Here is an 18,628-nt window from a genome sequence, read left to right as displayed (position 1 = left end):
CCTCGACCCCTTGCAGGAGACCCCACCGCCAGCGCCAGGGGCCCGCCTCGTGGCAAGTTTCCCCGGGGGGAGGGGGAGAGGGGGACGGGGGCCCGAGGGAGCCTGGAACCTTGTCCCTTCCGTGGGGCGTGTGACGCTCCCCTCCCTGCCTCCCGCCCCCCCTTCCCGCTGTGCCGTCCGGGGCCCTGGACGCCCCCAGGGCTGCGCCCTTCCTCCACGGGCTGGCGTGGCAGATTTGGAGGCGCCCGTGCCTGGATTAGCCCCGTCCTGCCCAGACGTTGAGAAGGCGTGGGCCCTGCGAGGCCGGGGCTCTGGGAGCCAGGGGGTAATTAGGGGCCGCCCTGTTTTGAAGGCGGCTGCTCCTGGAGCCCCTCCCGGGCACGGGGCCCGTCTGGGACCTCTGCGCCACGCCTGCATTCTGGGGGCGGGCAGGCAGAGGGGGAGAAGGAGGTCGCCCTCCCGGGGGTCCGTGGTGGGCCCAGCAGCCCCGAGTTTGAGCCCCCGCCCCTCCCCCAGGCAGGCTTTCTGTGCGGCCTCAGTTTCCCCAGAGGCTCTCCGAGGGCCCGCCCAGCTGACCCGTGTTGTCTGGGCCGGAGCCCCCCCCACGGCGGGGGCACAGGGGACGGGGCTGTGCCCTGGGCTTCTCTTTACCCACCTGCCGTGTGTGTCTGTGGTGAGGCCGCGTGCCTGTCTGCGCGTCCGTCTGGTTGACCGCGGGCACACGTCTGGGTCCGGGGTGCGCGGGTGCCGCTGGCCCGGATCTGACCCCGCTTTTCACGCGGTTCGTCCGCCCGCCCGCGACCCTGTGCGTGTGTGTCGTCTGGCTCTGTGCGTCTGAGGTCTGATTCTGTGCCTGTTTCGTGGCCCGCGTGCGGGTGTTATTTGCCCGACTCCGCGAGCGGACCCGTCTCTGTCGCCTGACTGTGCGAACGCACGTGTGTGTGTGTGGGGTCCGTCTGTGGCCCCTGTGCAGGCGTCCTTCGCCCTGTCTGGTCTGACTGTGTGCAGGGCGGGCCCCCCTGACCCTCCCCCTCCCATCCTGGCTTCCCCACCCCCGACCCCGAGCCATGATCAGGCCACCACCAGCCCAGCCTCCTCCTGGGGCCCCTCTGGGGCCGGGCGAGGCGACCGCAGCTGGGTATTTTGGGAGCCAGAATCACAGGGACTTGCCCCATCATTATGTGGCACCTATCCCTGTGGTCATGGCCCGGACCCGCCCGGGGCACGGCCCGGGGCGGGCGTGGGGCCGACCCGGCCACGGGCCTCATCCTTGGGCCCCTCCCTGCCTCTCCCCGGCCCTCTGCCCTGGCTCTGGCCAAAGCGGAGAAGACTGGGGAGGGGGCTTTGTGACCAGGGGCCCTTCCACCCTGGAAGAGCTCAGATCCTCGGAGGAACCGATTCTGAGCGATGCCCGTTCGCGTGTGATTTGCACCCTAGGGTGAAGGTGCGGAGGGCGGCCTTACTCATGTCGGAGGTTGTGGGATGTGAACCGGGCAGCGGGGGTGGGGAGGGGAGCTTCTGGAGGAAGTGACAGCTGAGCTGAGACCTGTCACGCAGCCATGGGGGGACAGCAGAGGGCACAGCAGGGCCAGGGCTCGCCGGCGGGACTGAGCTCCGGTGGGACTGAGCTCCGTGTGGCTGCGCCTCCGGGAGAGGAAGTCCTAGCAGAAGCAGCTTCCTCTGGGGGCAGCGGGAGCCACGGAGGCGTTAGAACAGGGCAGGGGCCGGCAGGTGGGCGGAGGGACGATCTGTCTGGGGGCTGAACGGGGCCGAGGTGGGGCGCCCAGTCGGCCAGCAGCACCAGCTGGGGCCTCGTCTTTCCGGAGGCCCAGCCTGGGCGGGCAGGAGCCGGTGCTCGGAGCGCGCCTGGAAACTGGTGTTCCGTCCTGCCTGGGGGCTCGGCGAGGCTCTGAGGTCCGGGCTCCATTGGTGGGGGGGGCTCGCCTGGGATCAGGACTCAGCCAGCGGCCGGGGGGGGGGGGGGGGCGTCTCAGGCCGCTGGGGGGGCCGCGCAAAATCCCACAGGCCCCGTGGCTTACGAACAGCAGCCCCGTGTGTCTCACGGTTCTGGAGGCTGGGAGTTCAAGATCAAGGGTCCTCTGGCCCCGTGCTCACAAGGCAGAGGGGCTGAGGGGGCCCTCCGGGGTCTCTTCTAGGCGCTAGTCCCGTTCCCGAGGGCCCCACCCTTGTGAGCGAAGGCCCTGCTTCCTAACACCGTCACACGGAGGGTGGGTTTCAGGGCGGGGATGTGGGGGGACACGCACCTTCCTTCTGCCTCCCCAGCGCCCCGCGACCCCCGCCCCATTGTCCTGTAACCCTTTCCCCCAACCCCATGACCCTCCTCTCCTCCCTCTGCCACGAAGGCCCCCCGGATTGCCCCTCTCCCCTCTCACGGCCCCTCCGTTGTCTCTGCAGACGCTGTCCCGTCTGACGCTGAGGCCTCTTCGTGAGGGACCGGGGGGGCCGTCGCCCTCCAGGGCGGAGGTCGGAGGTCGCAGGTAGCTGCCCAGCATGGTGCCTGCCTGGGGCCCCGGAGTGGCCTCTGTGGTCGGTCCCGTGGGCCTCCTCGTGGTCCTGCTGGTCGGAGGCTGCACGGCAGAAGGTAAGCGCCCCCTGCGGGGTGTGCGGGCGTCTGAGTGTACACGTTTGCGAGTGGACGTGTGTCCCCGCCTCCTCCCCGGGTCTCTGTGCTCCACGAATGAGGCTGCCTGAAGCGCCTACCGGACCCCGGTCCTGGGAGGTTCGGAGGCCAGGGATAGCGATGGCATAAACAGCAATACCGGTAATGACGATGTCATCGGCTCTGTGCCGAGCCCGGTGCTAAATACAGACTTGGCCTGCTTAGAGCTGAGCGTGCTGGTTCCATGACCTTCCACAGGGGGAGCCAGGGGAGGCTTCTTGGGAGAGGGGGCATCGGAGCTGGGGCTTTGCGGGTGTGTAGGAGTTCGCTGGTGGAAAGAGCGTTACTGGTGAAGGTGCGAGCACGGAGAAAGGCCTGGAGGTGAAGAAAGGGGCTGGTGTCGCTGGGGGCGGGCGAGGCTTCGGTACTGGCAGTAACGTGGAAGGAATGAGGGTCAGCTCTGGGCCCGACGCTAAGACCCGACCTACCGTCAGGGGCCTAGAGGTGTCCGTCAGGCCAGCAGGAAGGAAGCAGGGATCTGCGGTTAGTCTGGGTGCGAATCCTGGCTTTGCCGTCACCTGCTGTGTGACCTCGGGCTGGTGACTCAACCTCTCTCAGCCTCCGTTTCCACCTGAGTGAGACTCAGACGCGTCCGCGTCCCAGCATTCTCGTGGCAAGGACGCACAATATGGCCCCGTGGCTGCTTGGCACGTAGTAGGCCCACGGTCCCACGTCACCACGGGCGCGGTAATTACTGCCGCCGGGTGAGCACAGAGACGCGCACGCTTGCCGCGTCTGTTTGTGCTTTTCCTTGTTTTCGTGTTGTTTTTTTAGCAAATGCCGAACGCATTCAGATCAGCCGCCGCAGCCTGACAGAATGAACGCTGCTGTCACTGTTCCCGTCGTACAGATGGGGGAACTGAGCCACAGTGACGTTCCGTGACGGCCAGGAGGTGGCCAGGCTGTGTTTTGTGAGAGCCCCGGTTTCTTGACTGTCAACACCACACTCCGCACCCCCCCCCCCCCCCCCCCCCCCAGGGCCAGTAGCTTCCAGCCGCGGCCGGGCTGTCATCCATCTGGTCACTTCCCAGGACCTGTGCCTCGCTGGGCTCTGTTCCAGGTGGTGGAACAGCAAGCCGAGGTGCTAGGTGTTTTAGTATTTCATTCATTCGTTCGTTCGTTTACTTATTTTTGAGAGAGAGTGAGAAAGATCACGAACGTGGGGGAGGGGCGGAGAAAGAGGGAGACAGAATCCCACGCAGGCTCCCTGCTGTCAGCGTGGAGCCCAACGCGGGGCTCGATCCCATGAACCGTTAGGTCACGATCTGAGCTGTAACCAGAGTCGGATGCCCAGTGACCGAGCCACCCAGGGGCCCTCATTCATTTATTTAATGCAGGGTCAGCTTGTTCCCTGGGGCGGGTGTCCCGGGCACTGTCCCGGGGTGGGGGGGAGGGTATGCAGCATCCCTGGCCCCACCCACTCTCCGCCAGGAGCCCCCCACCCCCATCCCCAGTTGTGCCGACCACAGGTGACCCCAGGCAAGAATGCCTCGCCCCCAGCTGAGAACTACGAGTTTTACTTACGCGAGTTGAGTAAATAACGCGGTTACTGCCTTGACATCTTACCGCGGTGGTTTTTGCCAGCCTTGGGGAAACTGAGGCTGCCAGAGCCAGAGACCCGTTGTGATTGAGGGGGCCACAGAATTTGGGGACTACCCTGGCCTGGGTTCACATCCTGGCTCTGTCGTGTGCCCACGGCAGATCTGTGCTCTCCCTCATTCGGTGTCTTTCTCATAAGCACCTACTGTGTGCCGAGCACTGGTTTAGACGCGGGACAAAAACGTCCCACCCCTTTCCGGAGCTCATCATCTAGCGAGGGAGAAGCACTGTGTGTGTTGGATGGTGGACATCTGGGGATGTGGGTGTAGACAGGAAGGGTGGGGGCTGCATTTTAAAGGGATGGGGGAACATCAGGGAAGGAGGTGGCATCTGAGCAGAGACCTAAGGGAGCTGAGAAGCGCACCCTGTGGGCGTCTGGGGGGAGGGGAAGTGTCCGAAGCAGAGGGAACAGTACGTGCAAAGGCCCTGGGGCAGGACCCAGGAATGTTGGAGGAAGCCCGCGTGGCTGGAGTAGAGTGAGCGAGGGGGAGACAGGGAAGAGGGGAGGGCCTTGGGGGCCTCAGAGGGGACTTGGGGCTTCTCCTCCGGGAGAGTGGGAGTCCTGGAGGGCTGCGGGCAGAGGAAGGCGGCACCTGGCTCGGGTGCTCACGGGCGCCCTCTGGTGGCCGCCGCAGGGAGCACAGACGGGGCGAGGGCAGGGCCCAGGTGACTGCGTTGCTCCCAGTGAGCAGGTGGAGAGTGTCACCCAGGTGGGCAGCTGGGGCTGGCTCGGGGGGCGCTCCGCTGGTGGGCCCTGGGTCGTTATTGCCCTGTCACTTGCGGTGTCGCTCCTGCCCGACCCTCAGACCCAGATCTTCCTCCCGGAGGCGGAGGCATCTTGCCCCCGGAGGCGGGTCTGCTTCACAGGCGCTCTGTCCTCTGGGACCCCGCGGCGGGGGGGGGGGGGGGCGGCTACAGGCACCGTGATCTGTGCCGCCAGCCTGAGGGTGGGGGCTCTCAGGTCACAGAGGACCCACGTGGGCAGCGGGAGCCCCCAGCCGGCTCCGAGAGGAGCGAGTTGTGCCCCAGCAAGGGCTTCTGGTCCTGTGGGACCTTCCCAGGATGCAGGTTGGAGGGGCCCAGCGGGTGGGGTTTCTGGTACCGGCTTCTGCTCTGCAGAACCCGAGCCGGAAACACAGAACTCGGGCCGGGGCGTTCCACGCAGCCTCCGTGTTGTTCGTATCACCCCCTGACCCTCAGGTCTCCTCGTGGGTGACACGGAGACGCCGAGGCGCTCTCGGTCCCGAGGACCCACCTCCCCGTTCGTCGACGGTGCTGTTTCCAGGGGCCGCGGGCTGCGCGGGCCCCGGGTGGGGTCCCAGGAGCTTCTCGTCCATCACAAGCTGGGTGACCCCCAGCAGGTCTCACCCTTTCCGAGCCTTGGTTTTGCCTCTCTGGGTCCCCGGCGAAAGCATCACGCTGGGTGTCCCCTGGCCTGGGACGGACGGCCGCACCCCAGAGTGCCTTTCTTGTGTCGGGGGGGCCCCTTTGCCAAGAGGAGGAGGGGAGGGTTTGTCCAGATGGGAGACTCCAGGCGTCCACACGAAATGTTGGCGTGGGGGCGCGGCGAGCAGACAGGTCTCTTCCAGGCTGTGTGTCACCCCAGAGCCGCCTGGGGGTAGCCTGGGAGGGCGTCTGCCCTGCAGAGAGCTCAGGTCAAGAGCCCCATTTTCTCAAGGGTCACCGGGGAGTGGGGGCGGCCCCGTGCCCACCCTGCCGAGTGGCACAGGACCAGGTATCTTGGCCCAGCGTGGTCAAGGCTGTGAGGGGGGACGCCCAGGCGGCCGTGTGCACAGAGGAGCTCCTGACCCAGCCCGTGGTAATCTGAGAAGGCTCCCCAGGGGAGGTGCTGGCCTAGGGGAGCGTGTCCGGCTCATCAACGGCTAGCTGGATGCCTCCTGCAGCCCACTGCCGCCCCTCCTTCCAGGGGCTCCCGAGGGAGGATTTCCCCAGAAGTGAGATTCCTGCCCCGGCCACAGTGACTTTCCTCCGTGACGCTGGCTGGGGACACATATGGCCCCAGTCACCGTTCCCGAGGCTTGGAGGAGGGGCGACCGAGGCCGGCAGAGCCAGGGAGGGGCCGGCCCAGCCCCGGGCTCAGCAAGGAGCAAAACATCTGAATCAGGCCCACGGCCTGGAGGCGATAGGAGCCTAAGACGCGCGCCTGAGGACAGAAAGACCCCGGGTTCAAACCCGGGTGGTGTCGTCTGGGCCGTGTGACCTCACGGAAGCTTTTTAACCCTGAATCTGCATGAGATGACGAACAGTCACGGCTTCGTGGGGCTGCACACGGCGGCCAGTTTTCAAGAGATGGCCCCTAAAGTCACGCACGGTCACGTCAGGGGGAGCAGAGCTTTGAATAAGGGAGGCGAGGCCACTCGGGCCACTGGGATGGGCACCCCTTGTTCAAAGCCTCGCCTGAGCCGTGGGTGGGAGAAGCCGGGGCCTGTGGGCACCAAGACTGGGCTCCCGAGGCCTCCTTGAGCTGCTTCAGGCTTCCAGGCATCCAGAATTTTCCAGGCGAACCCATGTGGGCCTCTGCTGTTGCCTTTGATCTCGGAGGCTTGGGGACCCAGGATTGCTGTACGTAGCTTGAGGCGGCCTCTTGTCTGCTCCTCCTCGGACCCCAGCCTTTTGCTTCCCTAATATTTTTCTTTTATCACCTCACCTTTTTATCCAAATTTTGCGTTTTTTTAGAATATGTATGTTTTTGGGGAGAGTACAAGCAGGGGAGGGGCAGAGAGAGGGGGACAGAGGATCTGAAGGGGGTTCTGTGCTGACAGCACAGAGCCTGACACGGGGCTCGAACTCACGAACGGTGAGATCGTGAGCTGACCCAAAGTCGGATGTCCAACCGACCGAGCCACCCAGGGGCTCCTCAAAATCTTGTTTCTTAAGAAATCCTTTCTGGGGCGCCTGGGTGGCTCGGTCAGTGAAATGTCCAACTCTTGGTTTCCGTTCAAGTCCTGATCTCACAGTTCATGAGTTCGAGCCCCACATCAGGCTCGGGATTCTCTCTCCTCTCTGCCCCTCCCGTGTGTATGCACCCTTTTTCTCTCTCTCTCAAAATAAATAAGTAAACTTAAAAAATCATTTCTATTTGGGGTGTCTGGGTGGCTCAGTCGGTTAAGCGTCCGACTTCAGCTCAGGTCATGATCTCACGGTTTGTGGGTTCGAGCCCCACATTGAGCTCTGTGCTGACAGCTCGGAGCCTGGAGCCTGCTTCGGATTCTGTGTCTCCCTCTCTGTCCCTCCCCCACTCATGCCCCGTCCCCCTCCCCCCCCCGCCTCAAAAATAAACATTTTAAAAAATTAAAAAAAAAATCATTTCTATTTATCTTTAAATAGTTGTAAATCTCAAAAAGGTAGCAGGTCGGAAGGGCTTCTCCCACTGTGTCCAGCCGCCTGGTTTCTCTCCTGGGGCGGCCTTCATCTCCACACACGCACGTGCTCCCTTTCCCCCCGCCCCATTTCTCTTTGGCCCTTTTTATGTTTCTTTTCACGCAAACAGGAACATCCGCTGTCCTTTTTCCCACGCGACAACATCTGTCCCTTGCTGTTCCTTCCCTAGTAGTGAGAGACGCACCCTGGTCCCAGGATACGTTCAGCCGGTCCCCTTTTGTTGGATACGGACGTTGTTTCCGGAGGGACCTTGCCAGCCCGTCCAGCCCTGGAAGCTGTTGGGAAAAGTCTCGGGAGTAACTGAATTCGTTGAACGAGATACATTGTAGCATCGCTAGGAGAGGAAATCCATTGTCCCTTCGGCCATTTGGAGGTTACTGTGAAAAGTCAGTAAGAAAGAAAGTAATGGTGATGTACCTCCACGGACACTGTCACGTGTCCAAGGGGCGGAGCTGAGGCTGTGGACGGGGTTAAAGACGCAGCAGGCCCCGCGTGAGACCTTCTGGAGAGACTGAGTCCGTCAGATCAGTTGTGAGCCAGCCCGTTTCACGGCTCGGCTCGGCCGCCGGCTGGCCGTGCGTCGAAGCAAAGGCCTTGCTTCTCTGTGCCTAAAGTTTTGTCGTGTGGGGACCGTGGCGGCCCCGGCACTCAGCGCTGTCCGAGGGTGAAATGTTGCGGAGCTAGCCCCCTGCATACACTAGGCGCCCAGTAAGTGCTTGCTGGGCTGGTGGTCAGCATCTTGGGCCTCAGGAAACCAGACCGCCCTTTCTGAACTTCTGCTCCCAGCGCTGACCCCTCTTGTTGGGACGGACGCCTCCCAGGGATTGAGAGGCTGGAGCCCGGGTTGAAAATGCAGGCTCTGACCTCACATCCCTTGGTCACCCGCTGCTACTCCGCTTGGTGCCTCGCTTTCCCCACTGGTCCCAGCAGGGATCAGACCAGTCACCTCCTTCCAAGTCTTTAGGGCCAAGGACCCTCCAGGGCTTGGCCGGGAGCCACTGGGGCCTCCAGGTGCCAAGTCTGAGGACCCCAGAGTCTTGGGGGAGGGCTCCCCTATCTGCCGTGTCTCGGGCACCCATGGGAGCGTGTGTGGCTGTGGTCTCGGGGATGGGCGTGTGGGAGGGCGTTCAGACTCAGCGTTTCTCTGCCTTCCTCCTTTCCCTCCCTTCCCCGGGGCCCACATGGTACTCTGTGGCTGGGTCGGGGATAGAGGGCACGTCGGCGTGGCCCTGTGGGGTCCTGGCCTCCTGCCTGGGCCCGCCACACCCCTCCTCTTCCTGCTCTATCTCCAGAGCCCCCCAGGTTCATCAAAGAACCCAAGGACCAGATCGGCGTGTCGGGGGCGTGGCCTCCTTCGTGTGTCAGGCCACGGGCGACCCCAAGCCACGGGTGACCTGGAACAAGAAAGGCAAGAAGGTCAATTCACAACGCTTTGAGGTGAGTCTGGGGTGAGGGGAGACAGTCGGGCGGCAGAGCCCCCTCCGCACGCGGGGCGGCCGTAGCTCGGCCACAGACGTCGCAGAAATATCTCCCAGGGGTCACACGGGTGGCCACCCTCCGTGGCCAGAGCAACTGTCCCCCCTCCCCGGCCGTGTGTCCCCGCCTGCCGGCTCAGGGAGGACCCCGCCAGGCCGGCCGGCCCTGCAGGCTGTGTGCTGTGTGGCCTCAGGCAAGGCCCCGCCCTCTCTGTCTCGTCTCACGCACTTGTCACACGGACTCCCCTGTGCCGCTCACGCACCCACGTGCCCACACGCCCTCCTGCACGTCCCCGGGCCCAGTCTCTGCCCGTGGCGCATTTGTGCACAGGGTGCCCGTGGAGGACGCGGGCCCAGCCCCCGTCCCGGTCGCCGGCCTCACCTTTCTCCCCTCGCCCGCCGCAGACGATCGAGTTTGACCAGAGCGCGGGGGCCGTGCTGAGGATCCAGCCGCTGCGGACACCCCGGGACGAGAACGTGTACGAGTGCGTGGCACAGAACTCGGTCGGGGAGGTCACGGTCCACGCGAAACTCACTGTCCTCCGAGGTACTGGCCTCCCGGGGGGGGGGGGGGGGGGCGGGGGCGGAGGTGCAGCGGGGGGGGGGGGGGGGGGCAGTGACAAACCTGAGAGGAAGAAACATAGAAAGTCTTGCTTTGCTTTGGATTTGTCTCTTTGGGGCACCGTGATGTCCCTTCCCCAGCCCGTCACACCACCGGGGTCCAGAGCCTGGCGGGAGGGATCTCCTGAGCCTTTGCAGGAGAGCCGCGTTAAGGGACTAGCGCTGTCACCGTTCGTCATCTCGGTCTTGCCCCTCTGATTACAAGAGCCTGGTCCACCTCAAACTGGTTCACGTCACAAAGGGAATTGGTCGATCCGTGTCATTAAAATGGCCACGCCGTGGCCGGCTTCAGGTTCAGCTAGATCCAGGAGCTCGTACGGTGTTCTTAGCCCTCACCCTCCCTCTGCCTCTGGGTTTGTCTGCTTCCATATTGACTGTATCCTCGGGATTCCCCCCCTATCCGCTCCAGGCTCCGGGGCCACCACCCCAAAGAGAGGACGGGGTGGCCCAGGATCACTGCTCACTGGCCCAGCTTGGGTCGGATGACCGTCCCCGAGGAGCAGATAGCCTGCTTGGCAGAGTTCTCCCTGGAGTCCGGGGTGTGTCTGCCCACACAGGCAGGGTCAGTAAGGGGCGGTTCCCCCAAAGGAATGGACAGGCACAAACAGGTACCCCCCGCCCTTCCTAAACGTTCACACAGATCCTTCGGGAACCCTGCTTTGCTGGGCTGTTTTCTAAGCCTCGTTCGGGGCGGGGGGGGGGGGGGGGCTGGGGGCACCAGGAAATCTCTGTCTCCTTACAAAAAGCCTCCTCCTTCAGACAGCCTCGCCACAGGCCCCCCCCCACCCCCCACCCCAGCCTCTCTCTTCTGCCTGCTCTGTTGCAAGGTGGTTTTAGCCTCTAGCGCTGTGTCGCCCCGGGCAAGTTAATAAACCCCTCTGAGCTGCACTTCGTCACCCCCCAAGTAGGGAAATGACGCTGGCCGCAAGGGGTAGCTACGTGAACCAGGAAGGAACATCATTCTTCTCACTCCGGTGCTCAGCAGGCGGCTGCCACCAGCCCCTCTGTGCCCCTCGGGTGGGTGGGTCCTGCCTGTGGCCTACAGGGACACCTTGGCCCTCTCCTAGCTTTAAGCGTGAGCCCCAGGCAGCCCTTTGGTGGGAGGTGGCTACCCGGGGTGGCATTCTCTGCCATCACCCAGGGCAGCGGACCCCGGGGGGGGTCAGGGCCACTTTGCGTCAGACCCTGGGGGTCATCTGCACGGAGCCCCTCCCTCGGAAGGCTCTGCCCCCACCGTCTGTTTAACAGGACGCCCCGTACTTTCTTTTGCGTGGGTCCCGAGACCCTGCAGGGGGAGGCCTGGTGGGGGGGGGGGGAGGGGGGCGGGGAGTCTGCCCAGCCCGGCCCGCCCCGCCTCTGCCCAATAGATATTCTTGCCCTGACCTTTCCCGGGCACAGACGGAACAGCCTGCCTCCCGCTGTCCCGTGCCAGCCTCCATTGTAAGCGCTCGGAGAGTTAAAAGGACACGCTGTGAATCTATTAACCGCCCAGTCGCGGGGAGTCTGGGAAAGACCCGTCTGCTCTCCCCGCCCCCCATCGAGGCCTCCTTGGCTGCGCTCCGCTCTCCGGCCGCCCGGAGGACGCGGGGCCCGGGCCGGGTGCCCAGCCCCTGGGCCTCTGACCCAGGAGCGCCCGTCCTCCGGGCGTCCCCCACCCGGGCCCCGAGCCGCAGGGTCCCCCGGCTGAGCGGGGAAGGTCTGGGCTCTTGGGCCCGGCTCTCCCCGCCTCCCTCCCCCCACCATCTGATTGTGGACCCCGCTCACGCCTCCCGTGCAGTTGTTTTAATTAAACTCCGAGGAATCGGGCGCAATGTGGTACGCGACGAACATTTTTGTTTAATTAGGAGCTCCTGGTGCCGTCAGACGGCCCAGCCTCCCCCCCGGCGCCCGCTCGCCTGCCCCCCACCCTGCTGGCTGCCGCCCACACGCACTCACGGGGACCCCCGAGGGCTGCACGCTCGCGGGAAGGGCTCACGTGTGAGCACGCGTGGGGTGTGGATGCTTCCCGGGTGGGCGCACGCCGGCTTTGAGCTCCAGGAATTGAGGCCCGGTGGTCTGGGCCTAAACTTCCCGTGACGCCACCGGGAGCCAGTCAGAACCACCTTTGGGGTTCAGGCCTCAGGCCCAGGAAGAGCAAACCGGGCCTGACCCACCTTGGACAGGGTCCAGCCAGCTCCTCAGACCCGAACGGGTCCAGTCTGGGGGGTTGGGACTTCTGCAGCCGGCCCCTCCCAGTTTTCTCGGGGCTTAGCCGGGCCCCAGCCTTGCCGCGTCCTGGCCGTAGGACCCGGGGCGGGTATGTTTCTGGCCGAGCCTCAGTTTCCCCTGCTGTGAAATAGCTCCCATCTTTGAGGAGGGCACAGGAAAATACCTGCACGGCGCCTGGTTACGCAGTGGACGGGACTTGGGACTGGGGCCGTCGGGCCTCCACGCGCGGCTGGACGCGGGCCACCGCTTTCCTGTCCCCCTGGAGAAACGGGACGGTGCTGCGCCTGCCTGCCTCTCCCCGGCCCCATCTTGGCTTTCTGTCCCCTGACCGTATGCCCGGGGCTCAGACCTCTCCCCCACGGGGGCTTTTTTCCCCAACCTGTCCCCCCCCCCCCCACCCCGTCCCGTCCCCCAGAGCACTCACCAGGCCTCTGCTCCTTCTGGGCATTCGTAAGCAAATGCGCAAGCATCGTTTCTCTTTCACAAATAGCAGCGACATCCAGGTGGCAGGAAGCGTTCTCTGTAAAACGCCAGAGAGCAAATATCGTTGACTCTGCAGGCCAGACGCTCTCTGTCGCAACGTCTCAGCTCCGCTGCCCCAGCTGGAAAGCCGCTGTAGGTGATGGGGACGCAGATGGGCGTGGCCGTGTGCCAATAAAACTTTATTCACAAAAACGAGCGAGGGGCCAGATTTGGCCCCGGGGGCTGTAGCTTTTGGTCCTTGGCCTGTACCGTCTTTCCCGTTGATCTCTGCGCTCCGAGCAACGCGTCTGAGGCTCCGTAAGGTGACGTCTGTGTATTTCAGCATCGCGTCTCGCGGGGGGCCCAGCCTGTACGGAATGAGTTGACGGATGTTTAGGTTGTCTCCGGCCTTTTGCCGTTGCGACTAGCTGCATTCCATCCCCGGTGCATGTGCCCCGTGGAAACCGTAGATGCTGAGCTGAGGGTTGGGGGTCTCTGGTGGGTGGCACCAAAGCTCCCCTCCTAGTACGGGCCGTAGCACCCCTTCTGGGCGGCTTAACCTATTCTCTCCCGGTCCTGGAGGCGGGAGGTCTGAGATCAGGACGGGGCCGCTTCCTCGTGGGGCTGCTCTCCGCGGCGTGCAGATGGCGTCTTCTCCCCGTGTCCCCACGGGGGTCGTCCCTCCGCACACCTGTGTCCTCACGTCTCCTTGTAAGGACACCATATTGGATTAAGACCCACCCCAGTGGCCTCAGTCTAATTTAATCACCCCCGTAGAGACCTGATCTCCAAATAATCACATTCTGGGGTCCCGGGGGTTCGGGGTCTGACGTACGAATTGTGGGTGGCGGGAGGGCTCGTTTCGGCCACAACGGGGCTAGTGGCTGTTTCGATTTGCACTGAGGAGCCTGGTCCCTGGGCCTGGGGAGTCCTGTGTCCGTTGTGGATGGCAGGCCAGACCGGAGCTGGAGGTGTTAGAGATCAGAGCAAAAGGGGCCTGCCTAGAGCCCAGGTGCTGGAGAGGGAGAACCGAGGTGGGACAGCAGGTAGAGGCGGGGGGAGGTCCCCGAGCCGCCTCCCTTCCGTGGCGGGACCCCAGCTCAATCAGGCCAGAGTCCGCTCTGATTTTCAAGCTCGCAGACGAAGGCCGCCTGGCACTTAGCCGGCCCGCCTCATCGCCTCAGCCCGCGGCCATGTGCCTGCTGGTCACTGGACGTTGGGGGCTGAGGGTCTCCAGGGAGAGGGGCATTTTCTCCTCCTGGTGTCCCTCCTGCCCCCTTTAGCGTGGAGAGAAGCTAGACCTTGGCCAGGGAACGGGGACATTGACACCTGGAGGCGTGGTGACTTTCCTAGGCTAGTGGCAGCTGGGACTGAGCCGTTCACTCATTGATTGGGCGCCTACTGTGTGCCAGGCCCTGCGCTGGGCAGTGGGGACACAGCGGTGACACAGATACGTCACGATAAGTAGAGTCGGTCACTAAGATATTCTGGAGTGAGGGAGGCTCAAAATGGGACAGCCGAGACCAGTGGGGCAGTGAGAGGCGAGGGTCCTGGGTCTCTCCGGAGGGTGGTGAGGACCACAGTGGACGTGCGGCAGGGGAAGGGTGGGGTTCGGTTTATGTTTTTATGTATTTTTTAACGTTTATTTATTTTTGAGAGAGAGAGGGGGACACAGAACCCGAGGCAGGCTCCAGGCTCCGAGCTGTCAGCCCAGAGCCCGACGCGGGGCTCGAACCCACAACCGCGAGATCATGACCTGAGCTGAAACCAAGAGTCAGACACTTAACAGACTGAGTCACCCAGACGCCCGCGGTTTACGTTTTTAAAACTCCCTCTGGATGCTGTAAAGTACCCCCAGGGTCAGCGGTGCTGACATCGGGGCTGGATCATTTGGGGGGGGGGGGCAGCAGGGGCATCATGGGGTGTCGAGAAACATCCCCGGTCCCCGCCCCAGCTGTGGCGATCAGAATATGCCCAGGCGTCCCCAGACTCGCCCCAGGTGAGAAGCTCTGGTCTGGCCTGGTGCCCACCCCCCCCCCCCCCCCCATCGTGTGGCGCTGATCCACGTCGCACAGGAGGAAACGGGCCACAGGAGCTCCCCCGGCCAGGCAGGGGCCGGACCGAGATCCTGCCGGCGCCCGAGCCCGCCCTGGAGGGCTGGCCGTGCGGCAACTCGGCCCCCGCCCTGTTCTTCCCCTGTCCCCACCCTCAGAGGACCAGCTGCCCCCCGGTTTCCCCAACATCGACATGGGCCCCCAGCTGAAGGTGGTGGAACGGACGCGGACGGCTACGATGCTCTGTGCTGCTAGCGGCAACCCCGACCCCGAGATCACCTGGTTCAAGGATTTCTTGCCCGTGGACCCCAGCGCCAGCAACGGGCGCATAAAGCAGCTGCGGTCAGGTGAGCACAGGTGGCCGGGAGGATGCGGGAGCCACAGAGGGCAGTAGGGGGAGGGCAGCGTCTCCGGGGCCCGAGCCCTGGGGACTGACGGGAGACGGAAAGGCAGCGGTGTGGGGAGCCACGGGGAATGGTGAGGACGGCCGTCTTCTGTGCCACTGGGTACGTCCCGGGGCACGGACCGTCAAGATAATGGCGAGGCACGGGAGGCGGTAGGGGGAGAGCGCCTTCTCTGCCGAAGGCGTAGGCGTGTCCAATGAGGATAGAACGGGGTCCGGCCGGGCCAGAGTAGAGAGGGGAGATGTCTAAGGCAAGGGCCAGTGAGTATTTCCAGTGCTGAGGCCGTGAGCCTCTCCGGAGGACGTTGGAGGCCTCAGACAGGTAAGGCAGTGGGGAGCCACAGAGAGCTACAGGCAGAGAGCATCTCCAAGACTGAAGCAGTAAGGAGGGGACGAGACACAGACCGGCAGCCCAGCCTGTGTGTCCCCGCCCCGGCTGGGCCGGAGCCCAGGGCCTCGGCCACCTTGGGATGGCTAGTCCACGGTTGTGCCTCGGCATAGCACCCACGTGCCCCATCTGTGAGTCTGTCTGTCTCGGGGGGGCGGGGGGGAGGGGCCGTGTGTGTGTCGTGTCACTCGTCCCCCTGCTTCGTGACGCGTCCACGTGTGCGTGTCTGGGCTCCCCGGCGCAGGCCTGACCGGCTTCTGCCCCCCGCCTCCACCCCCCCACCCCGAGTGCGGGCCAACACTGAGCACAGGTCCCGCCAGCCGCGCGTGGGCTCGCCCGCGCCCTCCCAGAGCAAGGCTTGCCCCCTGCATCTTGGCTGCTCGCGCACCCACGTTACCGCCCCTCCCGGGCACGTGCACCCTGGGTGAGTCCCCGCCTGCACACGTCGAGGCCCCACCCCTAGGCCGCCTGCGTGCAGACGCGAGGTAGGGACGGGCCCGCGGGCGTGCGCTCGCGTGTGTTGCGGTCCACCGTGCTGACACACGCTGGGGCACACCTCTTTGCTTTCTCTCCCCGCTTCCCCTGAGGAGCCCGCCCTGAGCCACCCCTGCCTGAAGGCCTCCTGGCTGTTCCACCCGCCCCCACTCGCTGCCCGGTGGCCTCCTCCTCCGAGGGGTCCATCTGTTCCCGGCACGTACTAGGTGCTCGGCGAACAGAAGCTGCTTTATTGATCGGAATAAATCTGATTATCAGTCCCCCCTCCCCTCCCGGCCCCGCCCCCACCCCCGCCCCCGGAGAGGATTCAGGCGTCTGCCGAGCGCCCATTAATGTTCCTGTTCTCTTTTCTTGTCCCTCTGTTGTAAACGTTCAGAAACCTTTGGTAAGTCCTGTCTCTTCACCGCGTCAACGACTAACGCGCCCTCGTCGTCCCCACCCCTCCCCCGCCCCCTCTCCTCCCCCAGACTAACAGCCACTGTGACAGTAACTGTGACCCGCTCCACGTGGCATGTTTACTAACGACCCTCCCCCCCCCCTCCCGTCCATCTGTCCGTCCCCCACCGGCCGCCCAGCCCTCCCCCCCAATCAGGCACCAGGGGTTTGCAGAGAGAGGGGCCCAAAAGGAAAAGAGGAAAAACAAAACAAACCCATAAGGCCACAAGGGGCCGTTCAGACCCCAGATCGGAGGCTAAGGGGAAGATTAAGGGAATCCTAGGGTCAGGGGACTTTTGCACCGTACAGCCCCCCAGCCTTGACACGGCCGGAAAAATGATAAAATGACAGAAGTTTTGGGAGCTGGGACACGGGCAGGGGACGGAGGAGGAGTTTTCTAGCCGGGCTGACACCAGGCACTTCCTTTCCCAACATCCAGCCTGAATCCCCTGAACCAACCGTGGGAGTGACTGATGTTGGCCCGGGAAAGTTCCTTCTCCTCTTCCTCAGGGTCAGAAGCAGAGCCACCTTTTCATACCTGCGAGGTCTGTCCTTTCCTTCCGATACAGCGGCCGTGGGCTGCTTGGCCGCCCCGGGAGGTCTCGCTGTTTGGCCTCTGGACCCCCATCAACCCGAGGCTGATTCCCATTTGCTCCCAGGTAGCGAGGAGAAAGGGGCCTCGTCGGGTTGAGGATCTTGTAAGAGATCATCCAGAGGCCTAGGAGGCTGGGGCGCTGGGTTCAAAGCACCCAGCCCACCCTCTGGGCTTCGGTTGGCCCATCTGTCCGTCTGTCCGTCCGCCCGTGTGCCCGTGCCACGTGGGAGGGGCCGGCGTTCTGTCCCGCGAGCCTCTCTGCCCCGGCCTGGGGTCCCCTTGTTCCTGGGGGTTATCAGCTATCCACCAGCAGGAAGGCGGCTGGATCTCTCCCGAGAAGATTTGGCCCAGAATGTAACACTCTAGCCCAGGACCGCCTTGTGTGTGTGTGTGTGTGTGTGTGTGTGTGTGTGTGTGTGTGTGTCCCGAGTGGCGCCTGCCCCCCGGCGCCCACCCGGGCGAGCAAGCCAATGGCCCTTTCCTCTTTTCCTTTTGGAAGTTGAGGAGGCCGTAGGGCCCTCCCTCTGCCCTCTGGCCCCTTTCGCTGCCCTTCCCTGTCCCCATTACTCAGCCTGTCTGAAATGCCTTCCCTTTGCTCTATTAACGCCCAGCCCTGGGGCACTAACCCCTCTCCCCCTGTCGCTAACAAGATTCCCAAGTCCCCCCTTGCTTCCTGTCCCTCTTGAGAAGGAAAGAAGGAAGGGAGGTCCGTGACCTCCCTGCCTGGGCCCAGGCCGGGCCGTAGACCTCCCTGGGCCGTAGGGACTCCAGCCCTAATACCAGTCTAGAGGGGTTTCTAGACTCAGGAGATTTCCACCTCCTACAGGAAGTCTTCCTGACTGACAAGCCCTCAGATCCAGCTCTGGTCCCAGGAGCCTGGCCTCGACTTCTTGGCAAGGCCTGCAGGGTCCAGAGGCTCAGGGCTGGCTCAGTCCCCCACGCCCCTGGGGGCAGAGTGGACAGGCCTGGCTTGTGGCCCCGCCTGGCCTCCCTGGGGCCCCCCGGCCCCCGAGGACCACCTTCTGAAATTCACCTGACTCTCTCTGCTTCCCTTACAGAAAGCACTCCGATCCGAGGTAAGAGGCTCTTTCCTTACCCCCTCCACCCACTCACGCGCTCTCTCGCTGCCCACCCAGCCCCTCAGGCTCCGCGGGGGGCTGCACCCAGGCCCCTCCCACGTATCTACCCCTTGCCGCCCCGCCCAGTGTCTGTCCAGTCTCTGTGTCTGTGTCGCCGTGTGTGGCTGTGGGGCCGAGTGTGGCCAACGGAGGCCCCTCCGGCCTCCTGGCTGCAGGGAAGGGGCTGTGTCCTCAGGAAGGGGCCGTGCCTCCCGTGTCCTCCCCCAGAGCTCTGGGGGCCGGTTTCTTATCGCTGCTCTGTCCACAGACCTCGTCTGTCTTCAGCCTCAGTCTTCCCTTCTCTAAAACGAGCACGCAGAGGGGGCCTTCTGGCTCCACAGCTCCTTCTGAGCGGAGGGTCCAGCCCGAGGGAGCAGAGAGACCGTCAGGCTCAAAGGCTAAGCCCCCCACCCCACCCCCAAGTGCTGACTAGAACGGACTAGAATGGGCCTGGGTCGGAGCCCTAGGGAAGCGTCAGTGTCTGGTCCTCGCTTTGCCACGAAATGCTGTGTGACCTAGCGTAGCCTCCCTGCCCTCTCTGGGCCTGCACAGTAACCTGCCTGCCTGCCTCCCCTGAGGCTTGAGGTTGGGGGAGAGTAGGAAGTGTGAAATGGGAGAAGATTCTGTATCCACAGCCCCCAAAGAAACTAATCTGGGGTCCTGATTTGTGGGCACACATCATTTCCGTGAGAC

General features: G+C 64.0%; 1 protein-coding gene across 1 annotated transcript in view; it reads left to right on the top strand.

Annotated features, from left to right (window-relative positions):
• Nucleotides 1-18,628, top strand: part of PTPRS (protein tyrosine phosphatase receptor type S) — a 92,629-nt gene that overhangs the window by 31,747 nt on the left and 42,254 nt on the right. Inside the window, 6 exon segments of the mRNA XM_047842608.1 lie at nt 2,416-2,602; nt 8,974-9,015; nt 9,018-9,118; nt 9,562-9,703; nt 14,660-14,848; nt 17,876-17,893. Of these exon segments, the coding sequence (XP_047698564.1) occupies nt 2,512-2,602; nt 8,974-9,015; nt 9,018-9,118; nt 9,562-9,703; nt 14,660-14,848; nt 17,876-17,893 (583 nt within the window). The 5' untranslated portion in view covers nt 2,416-2,511.

The sequence above is a fragment of the Prionailurus viverrinus genome, chromosome A2 (assembly GCF_022837055.1).
Source record: "Prionailurus viverrinus isolate Anna chromosome A2, UM_Priviv_1.0, whole genome shotgun sequence".
NCBI lineage: Eukaryota > Metazoa > Chordata > Mammalia > Carnivora > Felidae > Prionailurus > Prionailurus viverrinus.
Note: the sequence above shows the minus strand (reverse complement) of the source record. Positions and strands in the feature narration are given on the sequence as shown.